Below are 17,329 nucleotides of genomic sequence, written 5' to 3' on the forward strand. Positions count from 1 at the left end.
GCTTCTTCTTTTCTCATAGAGACTGTGCCACATCTCTTGCACAGAGCAGGTAATAGACATCCAGGAGCATCAGTCAACACTGTATCCCGCACGGCAGCACAACACTGACTAAACACTCAATTTACTTACAAATGAAATGCGTTTAAATAACCTGGAGCAGCTGCTTTCCACAAAATTTATATCCACAATGTGCATTTTGCCGCTAGCTGTAAATTAGGCTGAACTTGCCAGTTAAGTTAGGAAAGCAATTTGGTAAGAGAGAGACATCTGCTCTTCCTGACTTGTTATTATATTATGCTTTTACATAATATATGTATTTTATACATAAGCATTTACATATATATATATATATATATATACAGTATATAGTATATGTATATATATATATATATATATATAAAGATTACAATATGCAAGCACTATGTACATCTTGCCTGAAGAGATGGCCCGAGTTGCCTCAAAAGCTTGCATATTGTAATCTTTTTAGTTAGTCAATAAAGGTTTCATTTTGCTTGACTTCTCACTACATATATATATATATATATATATATATATATATATATATATATATATATATATAGAGAGAGAGAGAGAGTATGAGAGTGGACACTTGGTGGCACTATTGCTCATCTTTTCCCCATCAGACAGACACACTGGGCACAAGTTAAAAGCACCAAGAAGTAGTTTAATTTTCTTCCTTTCTAACTGTGCCTCCAAAGCAGCACAGCCTCAAAAAGCGCAATAAATAAACACAGTAATCACAATAATCTCCTCCACACCTCCCAGCAAGCTCTGTCCTATTACGTCCCAACTCTTTCTCGCTTGTTGGGTCTCCACCAGTCCTTTATATAGTCCTTGACCCGGAAGTGCTTTTGTTCTTCCTCCCACATGATTTGCCAGCACTTCTGGGTCAGCTGGAGACTTAAGGTTTTAATCAGCCCAGAAGTACTATGGGGCTTCCGTTGTAAAAATCCATTAGTACTTCTGGGCTAGGTGAGAATTTGTTCTCCCACCAACTTCCCACAGCGTCACTTGGCAGCACCCATGGTACCCAGCAGAGCTGTGCTGCTGAACTCCAAGTCCCATAGTGTGCCAGGGTACTGTTGCAGTCCAGGGAGTTTGTGCTTTGGAACTGTGCTGTAAAGGTGGGAAACAGAAGTGATGGAGAAATTGTGCTGTAAAAATGGGGCAATACATTTTTGCTGACTGAGCTTGGGCGAAAGAGATCCTTCAGAAAAAACAATAACAGTAGATGTACTCAAAAGAAACAATGACGGAAACATACTGGAGTGCACAACAGGCTGAAGGTTCAGGCACAACAGCCACCACTGCTTGGTGTCCTACAAGGCAACATCCATTCACTGGAGAACCAACTTGATGACATCAGAGCAAGGATAAAGTTCCAGTGAGACCTTCAGAACTGCAACATCTTTTGTATCACAGGGACATGGCTGGTATTGGATCATATGATTCTGCCTGCTGAATCTCTCTCTGTTTATAGAAAGAACAGAAGAGAAAAGTCTAGCAGAAGAAAAAGTTGAGATGTACTGTATGTCTCATGGTTAACAAGAACTGGTGTGACAGTAGGAATATAACTGCTTTATCACTTTACTGCTAGCTGATCTGGAGCTCCTGATGAGTAACACTAGAATTACGAGAGCCTACAAAAAAACGTGTAGATCCGGCCCACCTTAAATCCCATCACACCTCTCTGCCAGCATCCTTTGTCCTGTAAATGTGCCGATAAAGACAAGCTGCAAGCAACCGGCTATTCCATCCCCCCACCGACTTAGAACGTGCACAAACTTCTCCCAGCTCATGCCTTGATTTATTATCTGGGAGTGAGGTGGAGTTTTAGAGTGGAAATAATAGATCGTTATTTGGAACACACGCATTTCATGTGTGTTCTGTTTCTACAATGATCTATTTAAACACATTGTTAAAACAGAAACTTTTTCATATTTTAGTAAAAAATATTACAAAATGTAGGTATAAACTATAGAATGTGTGAAGCATGAAGTCCAAACATTAAATAAACACTTTCACAAAAGGTTTAATAGCGATAAAACAGCTTCCGTGGCTTAGCGATAAGTTTTGCTGACGCAGGGGGCTCAGAGACCTGAGTTCAATTCCCCTTTAGGGAGAACGTGTTTTAACTTTTTAACCTCAAACGGACATAAAATTTATAAATTGGTTTGCACTGTGAGTTAATGAGATTGTTATATTTTCATGTGGGCTGCTCCTTTTAAAATATTTTTTAACAATTGAGACTGCAATTAACATGAACAAGTGTCCTTATAACTGTTATTTTTAAGATCTATAACACACAAACAGACAGAGCACTGCGTAATAGAGAGAAGTCACCATATATATAAATAAACAGTCAAGGCATACGTACTGAAAGAAAAAAAAGATCAACATGTACGTTGATCCTGATGCACTGAATAAGCTCACGTGCTCTAACCCCCCCTCCCCGATCTGACTCTAAGTAACAGCGCAAGTACATACGCTAAACCAAGTTTATGTGTGTACTGTATAATATTAATAAAAAGAGTAGCTTACTACTGAAAATGGCAAATATAGGAGTGAGTGGGGATCGAACCAGAGACTCTTGATTATATTTGGTTTGTATCTGTACTTAGATAGATAGATAGATAGATAGATAGATAGATAGATAGATAGATAGATAGATAGATAGATAGATAGATAGATAGATAGATAGATAGATAGATAGATAGATAGATACTTTGTTAATCCCAAGGGGAAATTCACATAATCCAGCAGCAGCATACTGAAAAAAAAATTAAATTAAATTAAAGAGTAATTAAATTAAAGAGGAATAAAATTGATGGTAAAACAGACAATAACTTTGTATAATGTTAACGTTTACCCCCCCAGGTGGAATTGAAGAGTCGCATAGTGTGGGAGAGGAACGATCTCCTCAGTTTGTCAGTGGAGCAGGACGGTGACAGCAGTCTGTCGCTGAAGCTGCTCCTCTGTCTGGAGATGATCCTGTTCAGTGGATGCAGTGGATTCTTCATGATTGACAGGAGTTTGCTCAGCGCCCGTCGCTTTGCCACAGATGTTAAACTGTCCAGCTTCATTCCTAAAATAGAGCCTGCCTTCCTAACAAGTTTGTCCAGGCGTGAGACATCCTTCATCTTTATGCTGCCTCCCCAACACACCACCGCGTAGAAGACGGCACTCACCACAACCGTCTGATAGAACATCTGCAGCATCTTATTGCAGATGTTGAACGATGCCAACCTTCTAAGGAAGTATAGTCGGCTCTGACCTTTCTAACACAGAGCATCAGTATTGGCAGACCAGTCCAATTTGTCATCCAGCTGCACTCCCAGGTATTTATAGGTCTGCACCCTCTGCACACAGTCTCCTCTGATGATCACGGGGTCCATGAGGGGCCTGGGCCTCCTAAAATCCACCACCTGTTTCTTGGTCTTTCTGGTGTTCAGGTGTAAGTGGTTTGAGTCGCACCATTTAACAAAGTCCTTGATTAGCTTCCTGTACTCCTCCTCCTGTCCACTCTTGATGCAGCCCACAATAGCAGTGTCATCAGCGAACTTTTGCACATGGCAGGACTCCGAATTGTATTGGAAGTCTTGAGTTGTTAATAAGAGTCAGAATGGGGGGGTTAAAGCGCGTGAGCTTATTCAGTGCAGCAAGATCAATGCACATGTTGATCTTTTGTTTCTTGCAGTACATGTGCCTTCCCTGTTTATTTATATTTCTAGTGACTTCTCTCCCTGTCTGTCTCTCTATTACACAGACCATTCTATCTTCCCCTTGAGTTTACATTGGTCATTGGCACAACTGTGTATATTTCAACTGAAGTGGACACTGACAATGCCCATACAGGATTGTATGAGATGCTCGATCTCCACCAGAGTGATCTCCTAAATGCAGACTTCATTGTGGGTGGTGATTTCAACAAGGCTAGTTTCAAAAAGGTAATGGTGACCTTTTATCCGCAAATTGTAATGGTTGTCATGCGTATGTGTGGGGTGTCATTTCTCTGTTAATAGTGGAATGGCTGGATTTGTTCTTCACAAGAACAGACTGTAAAGGATCATTAATAACTGTGGATGTTTAAAGGACTCTTCTTTTCATTAATTCTTTTCTCACAATTATTATTTGTGTATTAGTGGTTTATTTTGTTGAGTGCTTTGTTTCATGATTCATGTGTGGGGAGGAAGCTCTGTAGCGTGGTATTATGTATACTGGGGGTTTGTTTGTTTTGTACATTTTCTTATGTACAGTTGTGGTGGTCGGCTGGGGGCTGTGCCCAGTCGCGACGCTTGGACGGACCAGGAAAGGGACTGTGCCTCCCCCGGGCCACGAGAGAGCAGCTGCCCTGGTTGGTATGGAGGCCACGGGAATGGAACATAAAAGCTCAACCCTATAGGGGCCCATGGCCACCACCAGGGGGCACCCAGACGAGTGAGGAGCCCTGGAGTCAGCACTTCCACCACACCCGGAGGTGCTGGCGCAAGAAATACCAAGGGCACCCGGAGTGCCGCAGGAAGCTCATCAGGGGGCACCTGGAGCACATCCGGGTGAAAATAAAAGGGGCCGCCTCCCTCCAGTCATCAGCCAGAGTCGGGAGGAAAAGGACGAAGCTCGGAGGAGAGGAGTGGAGGCAGTGAAGAAAGGCTGGAGTATTGAGAGGCCCTGACTTGGGGTGATTGGTGGAAGGACACTGGGTTGTGTGCGGGACTTTGTTACGTGTATATAGTTTAAATAAACGTGTGTGTTTGGAACTGTTGGTGTCTGCCTGTCTGTGCTTGGGCTGGTCTTCCTCACAGTGTAATAACATTTCTCATTTAACTTAATGTTCGATTCCATTGGAATGCTTCTCTACTTGTGGTCTAGTAGAAAAGTAGTGTTGTTTTTTTTAATTTTTTCTCTCTCGGGGAGTGGTACAAAATTACATGTTCCATCAGAGGAAACAAGACACTGAGCCATTAAAGCCTATTGTCACTCACATGCACATAGGAAGCAGTCAAAGGGCTTAACTGACTTTCTCCCTCTCCTACAGAGACCCAGCTAGACCATGATCAACTTCTTCATCTAATTCCGGACTATACGTCCTCCTACTGACCTTACTTACGCCTGTTCCCTCATGGACCTGCCTCTTCCTGCCCACTGCTTCAAAAACTTTTTTTTAGTTCTGCTTGGGACTCAGTCTTTTGAGACTACTTTGGTGTGATACCATATTGATAATTCTGTTTCACAATATACAGGGTGGCTCCCCAAACCTTTTTCTGTTGGTGTTTCCCTTCTTACACTAGATATAAACAAAAGTTAAAGCAAGAAGCTCAAATCACATGTGAGGTTAAGTGTTGGGCAGACCAATCCGAGACCTTTCAGAAAGAGTGTTGCTGGCTGGGCATTGATCAGATGCAGCACTAATAACGCCATCAATGTGTTTATGGAAACTGTGACTTTGTTTATTGGATATCTCATAAGTGAAATACCAAAAGTCATCATCTGGGGTCTCATTTATCAAGCGTGCGTACGCACGGTTTTATGTGTAAATCATGCATATGCACAATTCCACTAATAGAATGCGATTCATTAATTTGTACGCGTGCGTGAAAATGTGTGCACATTTAGAAGAACTCCTGACTGTGCGTAAGCAGAATCCCCTAGTGGTAGAGAACTGTAATCACATATAAACCCAGTGCCCTTATACTTCACCACTTAAATGTCAGTGTTGATTCTGAGTTATCTGGAACTGTAAATAATATAAAATCCCCAAATGAACAACTGTTTTTGGAAATGCATTGACTACAATGGCAGACCTTGCGCTTCTTGAAGATTTGCAACAAGCACTTTTACACAGAGATCGTGTTTTCATCGACCGCACAGACTTACTCGCTGAGAGTGATGAGTGGCTCATTAGTCGTTTTCGTTTGCCAAGGGCAATTTTTCTTGATTTGTGTCAGCAGTCCTCACAACTTTTGGAGAGGCCAACAAAGCGCACCAGTGCAGTCCCCGTGCACACTCAGGTTCTTTCTACTATTGGCTTTGTAGCCTCAGGCACATTTCAAAGGGTAATTGGTGACAGGTCTGGTATTTCTCAACCCACCGTGAGCCGAATTATGCCACACGTTTTACATGCAATTATATCACTTACATCACAGTACATTACGTTTCCAAATACCACAGCGGAAAGGACAAAAATTATGACCGATTTCTATAACATCGCAGGATTTCCAAGTGTAATAGGGGCAGTTGACTGCACACATGTTGCCCTAAAAGCTCCTACTGTTGATGAATTTGCATTTGTAAATAGAAAAGGCTATCACTCCATTAACGTGCAGGTAATCTGTGATGCACACTTGAACCTGCTAAATGTCGTTGCGAACAACGATTCCTTCATTGTGCAGAACAGCATCGTGGGACTTCGTCTTCAGCAAAGCGCTGCTGGAGAAGGCTGGCTTATTGGTAAGTGTGTAACGATTAGATTACTTCTCAACACCATCTAGTGTACTGTATTTTATGTTAATCTACATCATTGCAGGGGATCGCGGATATGCCCTTAAATCCTGGCTGATGACCCCAGTGGCAAACCCTGTATCCCAAAAGGAGCTGAATTACAACCGAGCACATGAGCGCACAAGAAGCACAGTAGAACATGCAATAGGCTTGCTGAAGGCTCGATGGCTGTGTCTGTCAGGCAGAGGAGGCATATTGCAATACAAACGCGACAAGGTTTTAAATTAAGTTCTAATTATTTCTTTAATATTTTATAACTACAATATTTATCAATTTGCTTTAGGTGTGCTATATAGTTAAAGCATGCAGTGTGCTGCATAATATTGCCATTAAAAACGGTATACCACTGGATGAGATGCCAATACAAGAAGATCGCCACATGGCAGAAGGTTTTGACCCCATGCCAAATGCTGTGGCCGTGCAACTAAGAGCAGGGATACTCGAACGGTTCTAAATCTGTGTCACAATAAGGAGTAATTGTGAGAAAATGGTGAGATCAATCAGAGCTTTTATTGAACTTGCATGATGCATTTAGTGAATCACTAATGTTCCTCAAGTTCACATTGATTTGGTGCAGTTCCTCTTTTATGCTTGCAAATGCCTCTCACTAATTCCTCCTGTGTTTTCAGAACCGCATCAGTCAGGACTCGTGCCTCGAAACGCATCGGACATGCTGAAGTGGCAGGCGGAGCAGGACCTGGCAAAACTGGCAGATCTATAAAATAAATGTTAAATGAACAATCCAAATCATTTGCAATGTGAGTGTTATTTATCTATGAATAATATATCGCAACACAAACATTTAAAAACCTTCTAACCATTTTCGGATGGCTCGGCCTCTCCTGCAGTTGATGGGATTGCACTTTCAGTGTCACCATCGGGGATTACTCCGCTCATTGACGTTTCACCAATAATTGCTGCTATCTTGTCAACCAATGGTGACACTGAAATAAGACTCTGGCCTCCTCCCGTGGCACCGAGGTCTCTTTTGTGGGCTGCAATTCTTTTTTTAGAGGACACTTTCAAATCAAACCACTTTTTCTTGATTTCTGCAGTAGTTCTACATACAGGTGAGATGGCATTTATCGCATTAGTAACCTGTCCTCATGCCAAGTCTTTTTTTTCCGTTGACATTCCGCCTGAAAAAGCAGTGAACAAAACTGTCTTATTACGTTGTACCTCATTTAAAAGCACTTCCACTTCGTTGTCTGTGAAGTTTTTTTTCTTTGCTCTCTTCACGGGATCCATGATAACGGTTCTATAGTGCCCTGGCGGCATTGGGTTTTTATAAGGAAAGTTGTTTGCCAAATAAGGTAATTTGAGGGCGTTTCTGTATGCAAATTTAAATTACTATGCATACGCACACAATTTAGAAGGAGTGCGATTCATCATCAGTCATTTCGTACAGCTATGTGTACTCACGTTTGATAACTCCCAACTTTCTTGTGCTTACGGCTGTTGGTATACGCACTAGTTTAGAACTTGTTTTACGCATGCTTGATAAATGAGACCCCTGGACTTTCCCAAACTAGAAACCTTGGGTGGATAAAACCATTTGTGAGGCACTAAATGCATACAGTGCTGTGTACTGCTCATAGCATATGTCTCAGAATATGTACGATTACAAAGCAACCTGGTACTATCAAGGAGATCTGTGAAAGCCCCCAAATGACGATATGGGGAGAAAGTAAAAAAGCAACTTGACCAGTCTGATTCAAGGTGCATGTGGCAAGATCCACAGACAATGGAGAATTATTTAGCAACTACTCCCACCATGGTGAGTGCCAACACCTCTCTGACAGTATCGCCTAATAACTTTTAGTGTGAATGCCACTAACGCTAGCCAGTGGTACAACTGAGGAAGCAGTGTTTTTTAAGAGCTGTGCTGATCAGCCTGCACCAGTATTCATAGTAGTATTTAATATTTCCTTATCTTAGTCGGTTGTACCAACATTCTTTATAAGATCCACCATTGTCCATGTACCGAAGAAGTAATATCCAACCTGCCTGAATGGCTACCATCCTATTCCACTAACGTCTGTAGCAGGGGTCCTCAATCACGGTCCTGGGGCCTCATGTATAAATGGTGCGTACGCACAGAAACGTTGCGTAAGAACTTTTCCACGTTCAAATCGCGATGTATAAAACCTACACTTGGCATAAAGCCATGCACTTTTCCACGGTACCTCATGCCTTGTCGTACGCAAGTTCTCCGCTCAGTTTTGCAGACTGGCGGCACCCAGCGTCAAAGCAGTGCTACTGTTCCTGTGTGGTTACACCTTATTTTCCTGACGCGGCTTTATAAATACACCGAAACTAACCGCATATTGTTTATTAGTGTAATGCATCTGATTGTAATTAACTTGTAACAATATAATGGTAGAGGGAACAGCCATAGTTTTCCAAATACCATAACTGCTTTAGCGTTGTTACTCTCACTTCTTCTTCTTCTTCTTCTTTCAGCTCTTCTTGTTAGGAGTTGCCACAGCGGATCATCTTTTTCAATATTTCTCTCACTGCACCATTCAGAGTATTTATATCACTGTATCTGAGTGTGAATCACAGCAGCAGCTGATCGGAAAGGGAATTATCGGTATACAGCTTCAAGGACACGCTGTCTCAGCCACTGCAAAATGTTTTAAAGCCTTTCCTGTACGGACCTCGCGGTTCAGAAACAGAAACGATATCATTTATAAGGTGAAATTCAGCAAAATATGTTTATTAAATTATACAGATAAAACTTTAACTTCATTTAAATAATCTATATTCTTCACTGGGAGTGTCGTTAAGGATAGAAAAATTAAACATGTACTACGAAGATATTTCAATGTTCTTTAAACGTTTTGAAGAATCGGCGCTAAGCTTACAGATGGCTTAACGTCTATTACAGAGCTGATTGTATGGCGATCGGTTACTTGGGGAAAGAAAAGCACTGACTGCAGTGACGGCTATGCCAATATATAATGAATATAAAACAGAAAGAGAAAATAACAACACAGCTAAAAACACAGCAACAAATTTCGGCAAAAGTTAAATGCTTGTGTCATGAGCACGAGGCGGCTATGCAGTGTCCACAACGGACGTAGCCATCCACTGTGCATAAGCTACCTTACTGACGGGCGGGCAAAGGAGCCACCGATTCTTCCTCTGCCCAGTGCCACCACAAGCCTAGAGCCGCCCCTGATTGTACTGCTGCAATAAATTATTTAATCGAAGTGAAACACATGTTTAATAACGTGCTTTAACTCCTATCATCATGAAAATGATATCACGTATACATCTCAGTATTTTAGTTATTCAGAGAACTGTAATATCACGAATGTCATGGATTCTGTGTCCAGTTGGAGGAAGAGAGCCGGTTTAAGAAGCAAGTAGTGATTCACACACACAGAGCACATAGAAGATCAAATACAAAACAAAGCATTTAACGTGCTACTTTAATTACAATGTGATTTGAGAAACTGGTTAATTAAACGATTTTAAGATGAAGTTAATGATGTTCTACTTTAATGACAAAATAAACTACGTGATTAAAGTGGAAATGTCGAGATTGAAGTTGACATTTCGTGCTTTTTCCCCACCGTGTGCCTTTTTCTCTGTACCCTAATAAGCTTTCATATGACACTCAGACAGTGGGCTTACAACTCGGCTTTTCACGGCGACTTTGATATGCGACTTCTTTTTATTTCCGGCACTGTGCGATTTGTGAATGTGAGCTTTCAAGTTTCTCCAACACGCTATGTCACTCGATCAACTTCCTTTTGTTGATTATTCCACGGTTTATTTGAACAAATAGTATGTTTTTCCTTTGCCTCCACTTGGTATTCGCTGAAATTCTTATATTTTCCCCGTGCTTTTCCCATTGTCTTTTCACAGAAGGCTGCGCTTAAGGGCGATTTATATTGATTTGCATATTCAAATAGGCGTAATTCTGGGAGGATTTAGGGCGTTACGTAATGCGCGTGCACGAGCGTTAGTTTTCACGCTGATCGGGATTCATGTAGCGGAAGAACGTGGAAGTTGGAGTACACACAGATTCCTGCATCTGGATTTTTCTGTGTGTAAACACATTTCGGCTTTTGTGCTTACGCCATGTTATAGTGCGAGTTCTACGCACGGCGTTATACATGAGGCCTCTGGAGGGCCGCAGTGGCTGCAGGTTTTTGCTCCAACCCAGTTGCTTAATAAAAAGCACTTATTGCTAAAGTAACACTTCTGCTTCACTTTAGTGATTTTGAGCCCTTATTGCTTAATTTTGTCTTAAACAGCTATTTTAATTGCTCCTTATTATCAATAACATGCAAATGACAAGAGAGAGCTGCATTTCTCCATTTAGCTTATTTACATTTACACCTGTGTGTATTTATCTGCACTATTGGGTTTAATTAAACACTTGGAAGAAAAATGAAGAGAAAAAAGTGAAGTACTGAGAATTACTCGTCCATTTTAGCCTTCAAATCATTTGCATGAGAGAAAGGGAAAGAAAATCTAGGATATGAGAATGACCTGACATAGCAGAGTTAAATTAATTTCATAGCTTGTTAGTGCTTTATTTGCAAGAATTGCTTTCTAATTAATCCACCAGGTCAGAACAAAAACCTGCAGCCACTGCGGCTCTCCAGGACTGGGATTGAGGACCCCTGGTCTATAGCAATCAAGTGTTTAGAAAGGCCAGTCAAATATCGCATATGTTTTTCTCAACTCAAAGACCAGGAATCCATTACAGTATGTATATTTCTCCAATGGATCCACAGAGGATGCCATCATCTTGATCCTTCATACAGTACAGGCCTACCTCTTCAACAAGAAAGCGAATTATGTGCAAATGCTATTTATTGACTATAGGTCATCATTTAACAAAATAAACCTCTCAAAGCTCATCAACAAGCTCAGGGACCTGTGTCTGAACACTTCACTGTGCAGCTGACAGGCAGACCACAGGTAGTTTGATTGGGAGGCCACACGTCATCATCCCTCACCCTCAACACAAGGGATCCATAAGGATGTGTTCTCAGTCTTCTTCCGTACACTCTCTACACATACGACTGCATGGCTTCACGTGACTCTAACGTTCTGTCATATTTGCAGATGACATAGCTGTGGTAGACCTGATATCTAACAACACTGGACAGTCTTGCCTGGATAAAGTGTAGAGTCTATCACACTGGTCTCAGGACAAACTCAGCAAGACAAAGGAACTGAGTGTGGACTTTGGAAGAAAACACCAGAAGAACTACCATCCCCTCAGTAGTGACAGCTCTCAGGTAGAGAAGGGTGGACAGTTTCAGATACCTCGGTGTCCACATCATGAATGACTTATCCTGGTCCAAACTCCCTGACACCTTGGTCACCTGAGATGGCTATTTCAAGCTGCCCTCCCCATTACTAAAGAACTTCTACACATCCACCATTCAAAGTATCCAGGCCTGAAGTACTACTGCCTGGTTTGGAAATAGCATGAAGAAGGGCTCTGCAGAGAGTGGTACGATCAAATGAACACATCACTGGGTGTCCCTACCTTCCAGGAAAAGAAAATTACCAGTGATACCAACCATCACCAAAATGGCTCTGTACTGTAGTCAGATTAACACTACCACTGCCTGAAGATGAGTTTAGAGAGACTGAGGAGGAGCTTCTGTCCATAGCCAATCTGCTTCTTGAATAAAGAAAGTGTCCAGAAATATGTGATGCCGTATTGTTAACTCTCTTATATTAAGTTATTATGCTATTTATACTACGGTGGGATGGTGCCCTACCCAGGGTTTGTTTCCTGCCTTGCGCCCTGTGTTGGCTGGGATTGGCTCCAGCAGACCCCTGTGAACCTGTAGTTAGGATATATGGGTTTGGATAATGGATGGATGGATGTTGTTTATATAGCTTTTAATTATTAATCACATATTTAAAATTCTATTAATGATTTGCACTGAAATTTATAAAGCCATGTATTTTTGTTATTATCCTTTTATATATATGATTTGAGGATCTAAGTATTTTACTACATGTTGTACTGTGTGTATAATTTGTATGTGACAAATACAATTTGATTTGATTTGATTTTTGTTTTTATTTGACCCGGAGCTATATTTATAGTCCAAGGTGTACAGGGTGACCAGAAAAGGTGGCACCACTGGTCCTTGTGGTGCTCCAGTGTTGCCTACATGCACATCAGAGACATTGCCCATAACAGTTGAAGTGGTAGGAGTTGATGGTGCAGTCAAGATGGTTTGGGGAGATTAGTCATTGGAAGAAGTTGGTGGCAGAAACGCTATTAAAAAATTGGTTCAAGGATTTTTCCTTGTCGACATTCCTTCTAGCACCTGAGCCCAGGAGTCTAGTAATTATACCCAGTCTATTCCAAACATCTTCAATGTCATGTTAATTTCTAGAATGATAAGCATAGAATGTTGAACTTTCAGACATACTTTGATAATAAAAGCAAGAATATGACATATTTGAAAGAAAGTGGTGCACATGTGCTTTCCTAGATCACGTATTCATATGCACTGCAGTGAACCAAATATGAAACATTTACACAGGTTATCTTTATGGAATAAACAAAACATCACTCATTCCTAAATATGCCAGCTTAATTATTTTTTACTGTATTTGTTTCATTTTATGTGGTAATTGCCACCCACCTCTAAATGGACTGTTGCACAACAGTCTTTTGTCATCATTGATTAATTGAATTTTAAATTGCTGCTCAGCTAGCATAGACTTCTAAGAAAATGCAATGCAAACAGCATCCATTTATAGTTGGAAGTCTGTTTGCGCAGAGCAGGATCACAAAACTGACAAATCCACTCGGATCAATACTCGTAGGAAAGTGTTCATTTCCAACAGTTACAGTAGATAGATGAGGGCTGGAATGATGAAGGAACAGAACCTTGTGTCATCCTTTAAAACAGATCAGCAGTCATCAGTCATGAAAAATGGGTAATGTCCGGTGATTTATATATAACCACAGAATTAAAAGGAGTGATGCTTCATTTTCAGAATTAGTCTTATTCTGACCCAAAGTTTTCTTCTTTCTATACTGTCAATGTATTAGTGTGTAGCATATTTACAGTACTCCTCGAATTTATTCCTATATTTTAATTGTATTCTCCAAGATTAATATGCATCACAGGTAAATTAACGGAAAGAAATATTACGGAAAACACTGAGCAATGGAGGGAAAGAAGAGGACTTTTACTGAACGGTCAGCATGGGCTCAGAAGAGGGAGGTTGTGTTTTACCAACATGCTGAAATTCTATAAGGAAGCAACAAAAGCATACGATCAAAGTGGAGCACATGATGTTATTTATCTGGACTTTCAGAAAGCATTTGATAAGGTGCCACATGAGAGCTTGGGCATCAAACTAAAAGAAGTGGGAGTTCAGGGTGTAGTGTGCAGATTAGATTAGATTAGATTAGATGATTAGACTTTATTCCCCATTGGGATATTAAATTAAATTGAATTTAATTAAATTTAATATAATTTAATTTAATTTCATTTAAAAAGATGAGTGAAGATTGGCTCAGACATAGTAAGCAGAGGAAATTGATGAGATGGACTTTATCAGAATTGGCTGATGTTAAGAGTGGCATCCAGCAGGGGTCAGTGCTGGGGCCACTGCTATTGTTAAAGATAGATAGATAGATAGATAGATAGATAGATAGATAGATAGATAGATAGATAGATAGATAGACAGACAGGCACTATATAATAGATAGATAGATAGATAGATAGATAGATAGATAGATAGATAGATGCTTTATTAATCCCAAGGGGAAATTCACATACTCCAGCAGCAGCATACTGATAAAAAACAATATTAAATTAAAGAGTGATAAAAATTCAGGTAAATATATAAATGATTTTGATAGGAATATAAGTAACAAGCTAGTTAAGTTTGCAGATGATACCAAGCTACATGGATTGTCAGATAATCTCAAATCTGTTGAATGATCATCACAGAGGGACTTGGACAGCATGCAAGCTTGGAAAGATTTGTAACAGAAATTTAATGTAAGTAAATGCAAAGTATTACATGTAGGAAGTAAAAATGCACACTTTATGAGAAGGATTTAGGAAGCATAATGGACTCAACACTACCAACTGCCAGACAGTGTTCAGAAGCCATTAAGAAGGCTAACAGAATGTCAGGTTATATAGCGCCTTGATGTGTGGAGTACAAGTCACAGGAGGTTCTGCTCCAGCTTTATAACACACTGGTGAGGCCTAATCTGGAGTACTGGGTGCAGTTTTGGTCTCCAGGATACAAAAAGGACATAGCAGCGCTAGAGAAGGTCCAGAGAAGAGCGACTAGGCTGATTCCAGGTCTACATGGGGTTGAATTATGAGGAAAGATCAGAAAAGAGCTGAGCCTTTACAGTTTGAGCAAAAGAAGGTTAAGAGGAGACATGAGTGAAGTGTTTAAAATTATGAAGGGAATTAGTCCAGTGGATTGAGACTGTGACTTTAAAATGAGTTCATCAAGATCATGGGGACAAAATTGGAAACTTGTTAAGGGTAAATTTCACACAAACATTAGGAAGTTTTTCTTTACACAGAGAACCACAGTCACTTGGAATAAGAGACCAATTTGTGTGTTAGACAGTAGGATTTTAGAGACTTTCAAAACTCAATTTGATGTTTTTTTAGAAGAATTAAAGTAGAGAGGACTGGCAAACTTTATTGGGCTGAATGAAATATTTTCATATAGATTGTTCTAATGCTCTAAAGCCGCTTTTCCACTGCATAGTACGGCACGACACGGTTCAGTACAGCTCACTTTTGCGGGGCTTTCCACTGGGAACAGTACCTGGTACCTGGTCCTTTTTTTAGTACCACCTCAGCTGAGGTTCCAAGCGTGCCGAACTGTTACCAAAATGTGACGTGTAAACTCTGCTGGTCACTGATTGGCCGGAGAAAATCGTCATTACTGCGTCACTGGCTATTCTTTTCTTTAAAGGTACAGACACGCGGAAGTTTCGAAAGTTCTCCAGCCACTGAGTGTTTGTAAAACCGGGAACAATCACATCCCACCACTCTGAAGCACGGTTAAATGTCCAAACAGATGGTCTGTTGCGGCGACTTTTTTGCAAAATGTGGAAGATCTGTAATATACAGAATCAGCATTTTAATGTTACACTGGCAGTTAAGTTCATTTTATGCTTTGCAACAGTGATAAAAGTTAGCTAGTGACGTGCTTTTTTTAGATGCTTAACCTTGCGCGTCGTCGAGCTAAAGTGTTGTCGTTGTCTGCGTGTTGTTGTAAAAGTTCCACAGTGTCACGGCAGTAGAGGCGGCGCAACTATAACGACACGTGAATAATCCCACCCACTCTAAAGCGGTACTAAACTGCAGTCGAAACGCAAACCGAGCCGAACTGAGCCGAACCAAGGTGAGCTGTACTGAACCGTGTCGTGCCGTACTATGCAGTGGAAAAGTGGCTTAATACTCATGGGCCTAGCAACTTTTTTCTCCTAGTATTCATTAGGAAAAGACACCATATTAAATAATATAGTATATCTGAGACCTGCCCTCAAAGAAAAGTGTAGCCTGAAATGTTTCCTACAATTTTTTTATAAAACAAAGTTCTTTAGTTATGAAGACCATTCAGAATGACAGATGTTTCCAGTGAATGATAAATCACCAAAGCTAGTGAAAGCATTGATTTGTTATTTGTGTTTTTTTGATAACAAAGATGCCATCATTTATCAAAACAATGGGGATGGCTGGATGCACTATATAGAATGTGCTATTCCTGTAATCTATTCTTCTGCATCCCAGATATTGCATGATTTCCGATTTGAGTTAGCTGGCAAACTGGCAAACAGTGGTGTGGAGGAATGAATGACAACACAATCCTGAATAATAGCTGGTGCCCGTTGGCACTCACATTTCCCATCCTAATGTTAACACTGATGTTTATCCAGAGCTTTTAGGATTATTGGCTGAATCCACTTGTTACACTATACAGTAAAGAGAACACTCTAGGAAGCATTTAGCCTTAAGTCTATGTACTGTATATCCAGTACAGGACATTCCCACACATACCTGAGCCAATTCCATTCACCAATATATACAGACTCTCAGAAACCCATAGAAGCATGAAGAGGATTGCACCCACATCCCTGAAGCTGTGCGTTTTCTAAATCCACTAATCCAGAGCAGGGTCACAGAGGAGCTGCAGCCAATCTTACAAGCATCAGGTACAAAGCTGGAATAAAATACATTCATTATTTTATGTATTGTATGTGCCAAACAGGATGGATGGGAATCCTGACCAGGAGACGGGATGATTCCTTACCTGGACAGAAGGCTCCAAGAGGACAGACAGGCATCCCTCCCAAGGAAGAGAAAGGTACCATACTTAAATGGGACTTCCCAGGTGGATGGACAAACATCCCAACCAAAGGTGAGGAAGATTCCTTACCCAGACGGCAAACCCCATGCAGATGGACAGGAGTCCCGACTGGATATATTTGTAGTACCTTGCCTAACCAGGATGAAAGGGAAGGACTGGGAAGGATGGGCTATAACAGATGTTCGTTCCCCTTGAACACTACATGGCAGCAGCCCTGGATATCGGTGCCTGTTTGGACACCAGCAGGGAATGCTAGAAATTGTAGTCCGATAACATAGCCCTGCTGGAATCTGTGGGTGCCACAAGTGGGCATTCGAGACTACTGTATGACCCAGAAGTGCTTCCAATGGGGAAAAGCCCTAAACCAGAATTACTCCCTGGTGCTCAATAAAAGGGACTGTGAGCAGTGTGGTAGAGAGAGGAGAGGAAAAGAAAGAGAAGAGACAACTGTTTT

At 40.9% G+C, this 17,329-nt stretch overlaps 1 protein-coding gene across 1 annotated transcript; it reads left to right on the forward strand.

Moving 5' to 3' along the window:
• Nucleotides 1–5,813: 5,813 nt before the first annotated feature.
• Nucleotides 5,814–6,973, forward strand: LOC120524362 (putative nuclease HARBI1). The gene is made up of 3 exons (XM_039746224.1): nucleotides 5,814–6,468; nucleotides 6,545–6,735; nucleotides 6,803–6,973. Exons 1-3 carry the CDS (start codon nucleotides 5,814–5,816, stop codon nucleotides 6,971–6,973), a joined length of 1,017 nt encoding a protein of 338 aa, XP_039602158.1.
• Nucleotides 6,974–17,329: the final 10,356 nt, after the last annotated feature.

The sequence above is a fragment of the Polypterus senegalus genome, chromosome 2 (assembly GCF_016835505.1).
Source record: "Polypterus senegalus isolate Bchr_013 chromosome 2, ASM1683550v1, whole genome shotgun sequence".
Taxonomy (NCBI): Eukaryota; Metazoa; Chordata; class Cladistia; order Polypteriformes; family Polypteridae; genus Polypterus; species Polypterus senegalus.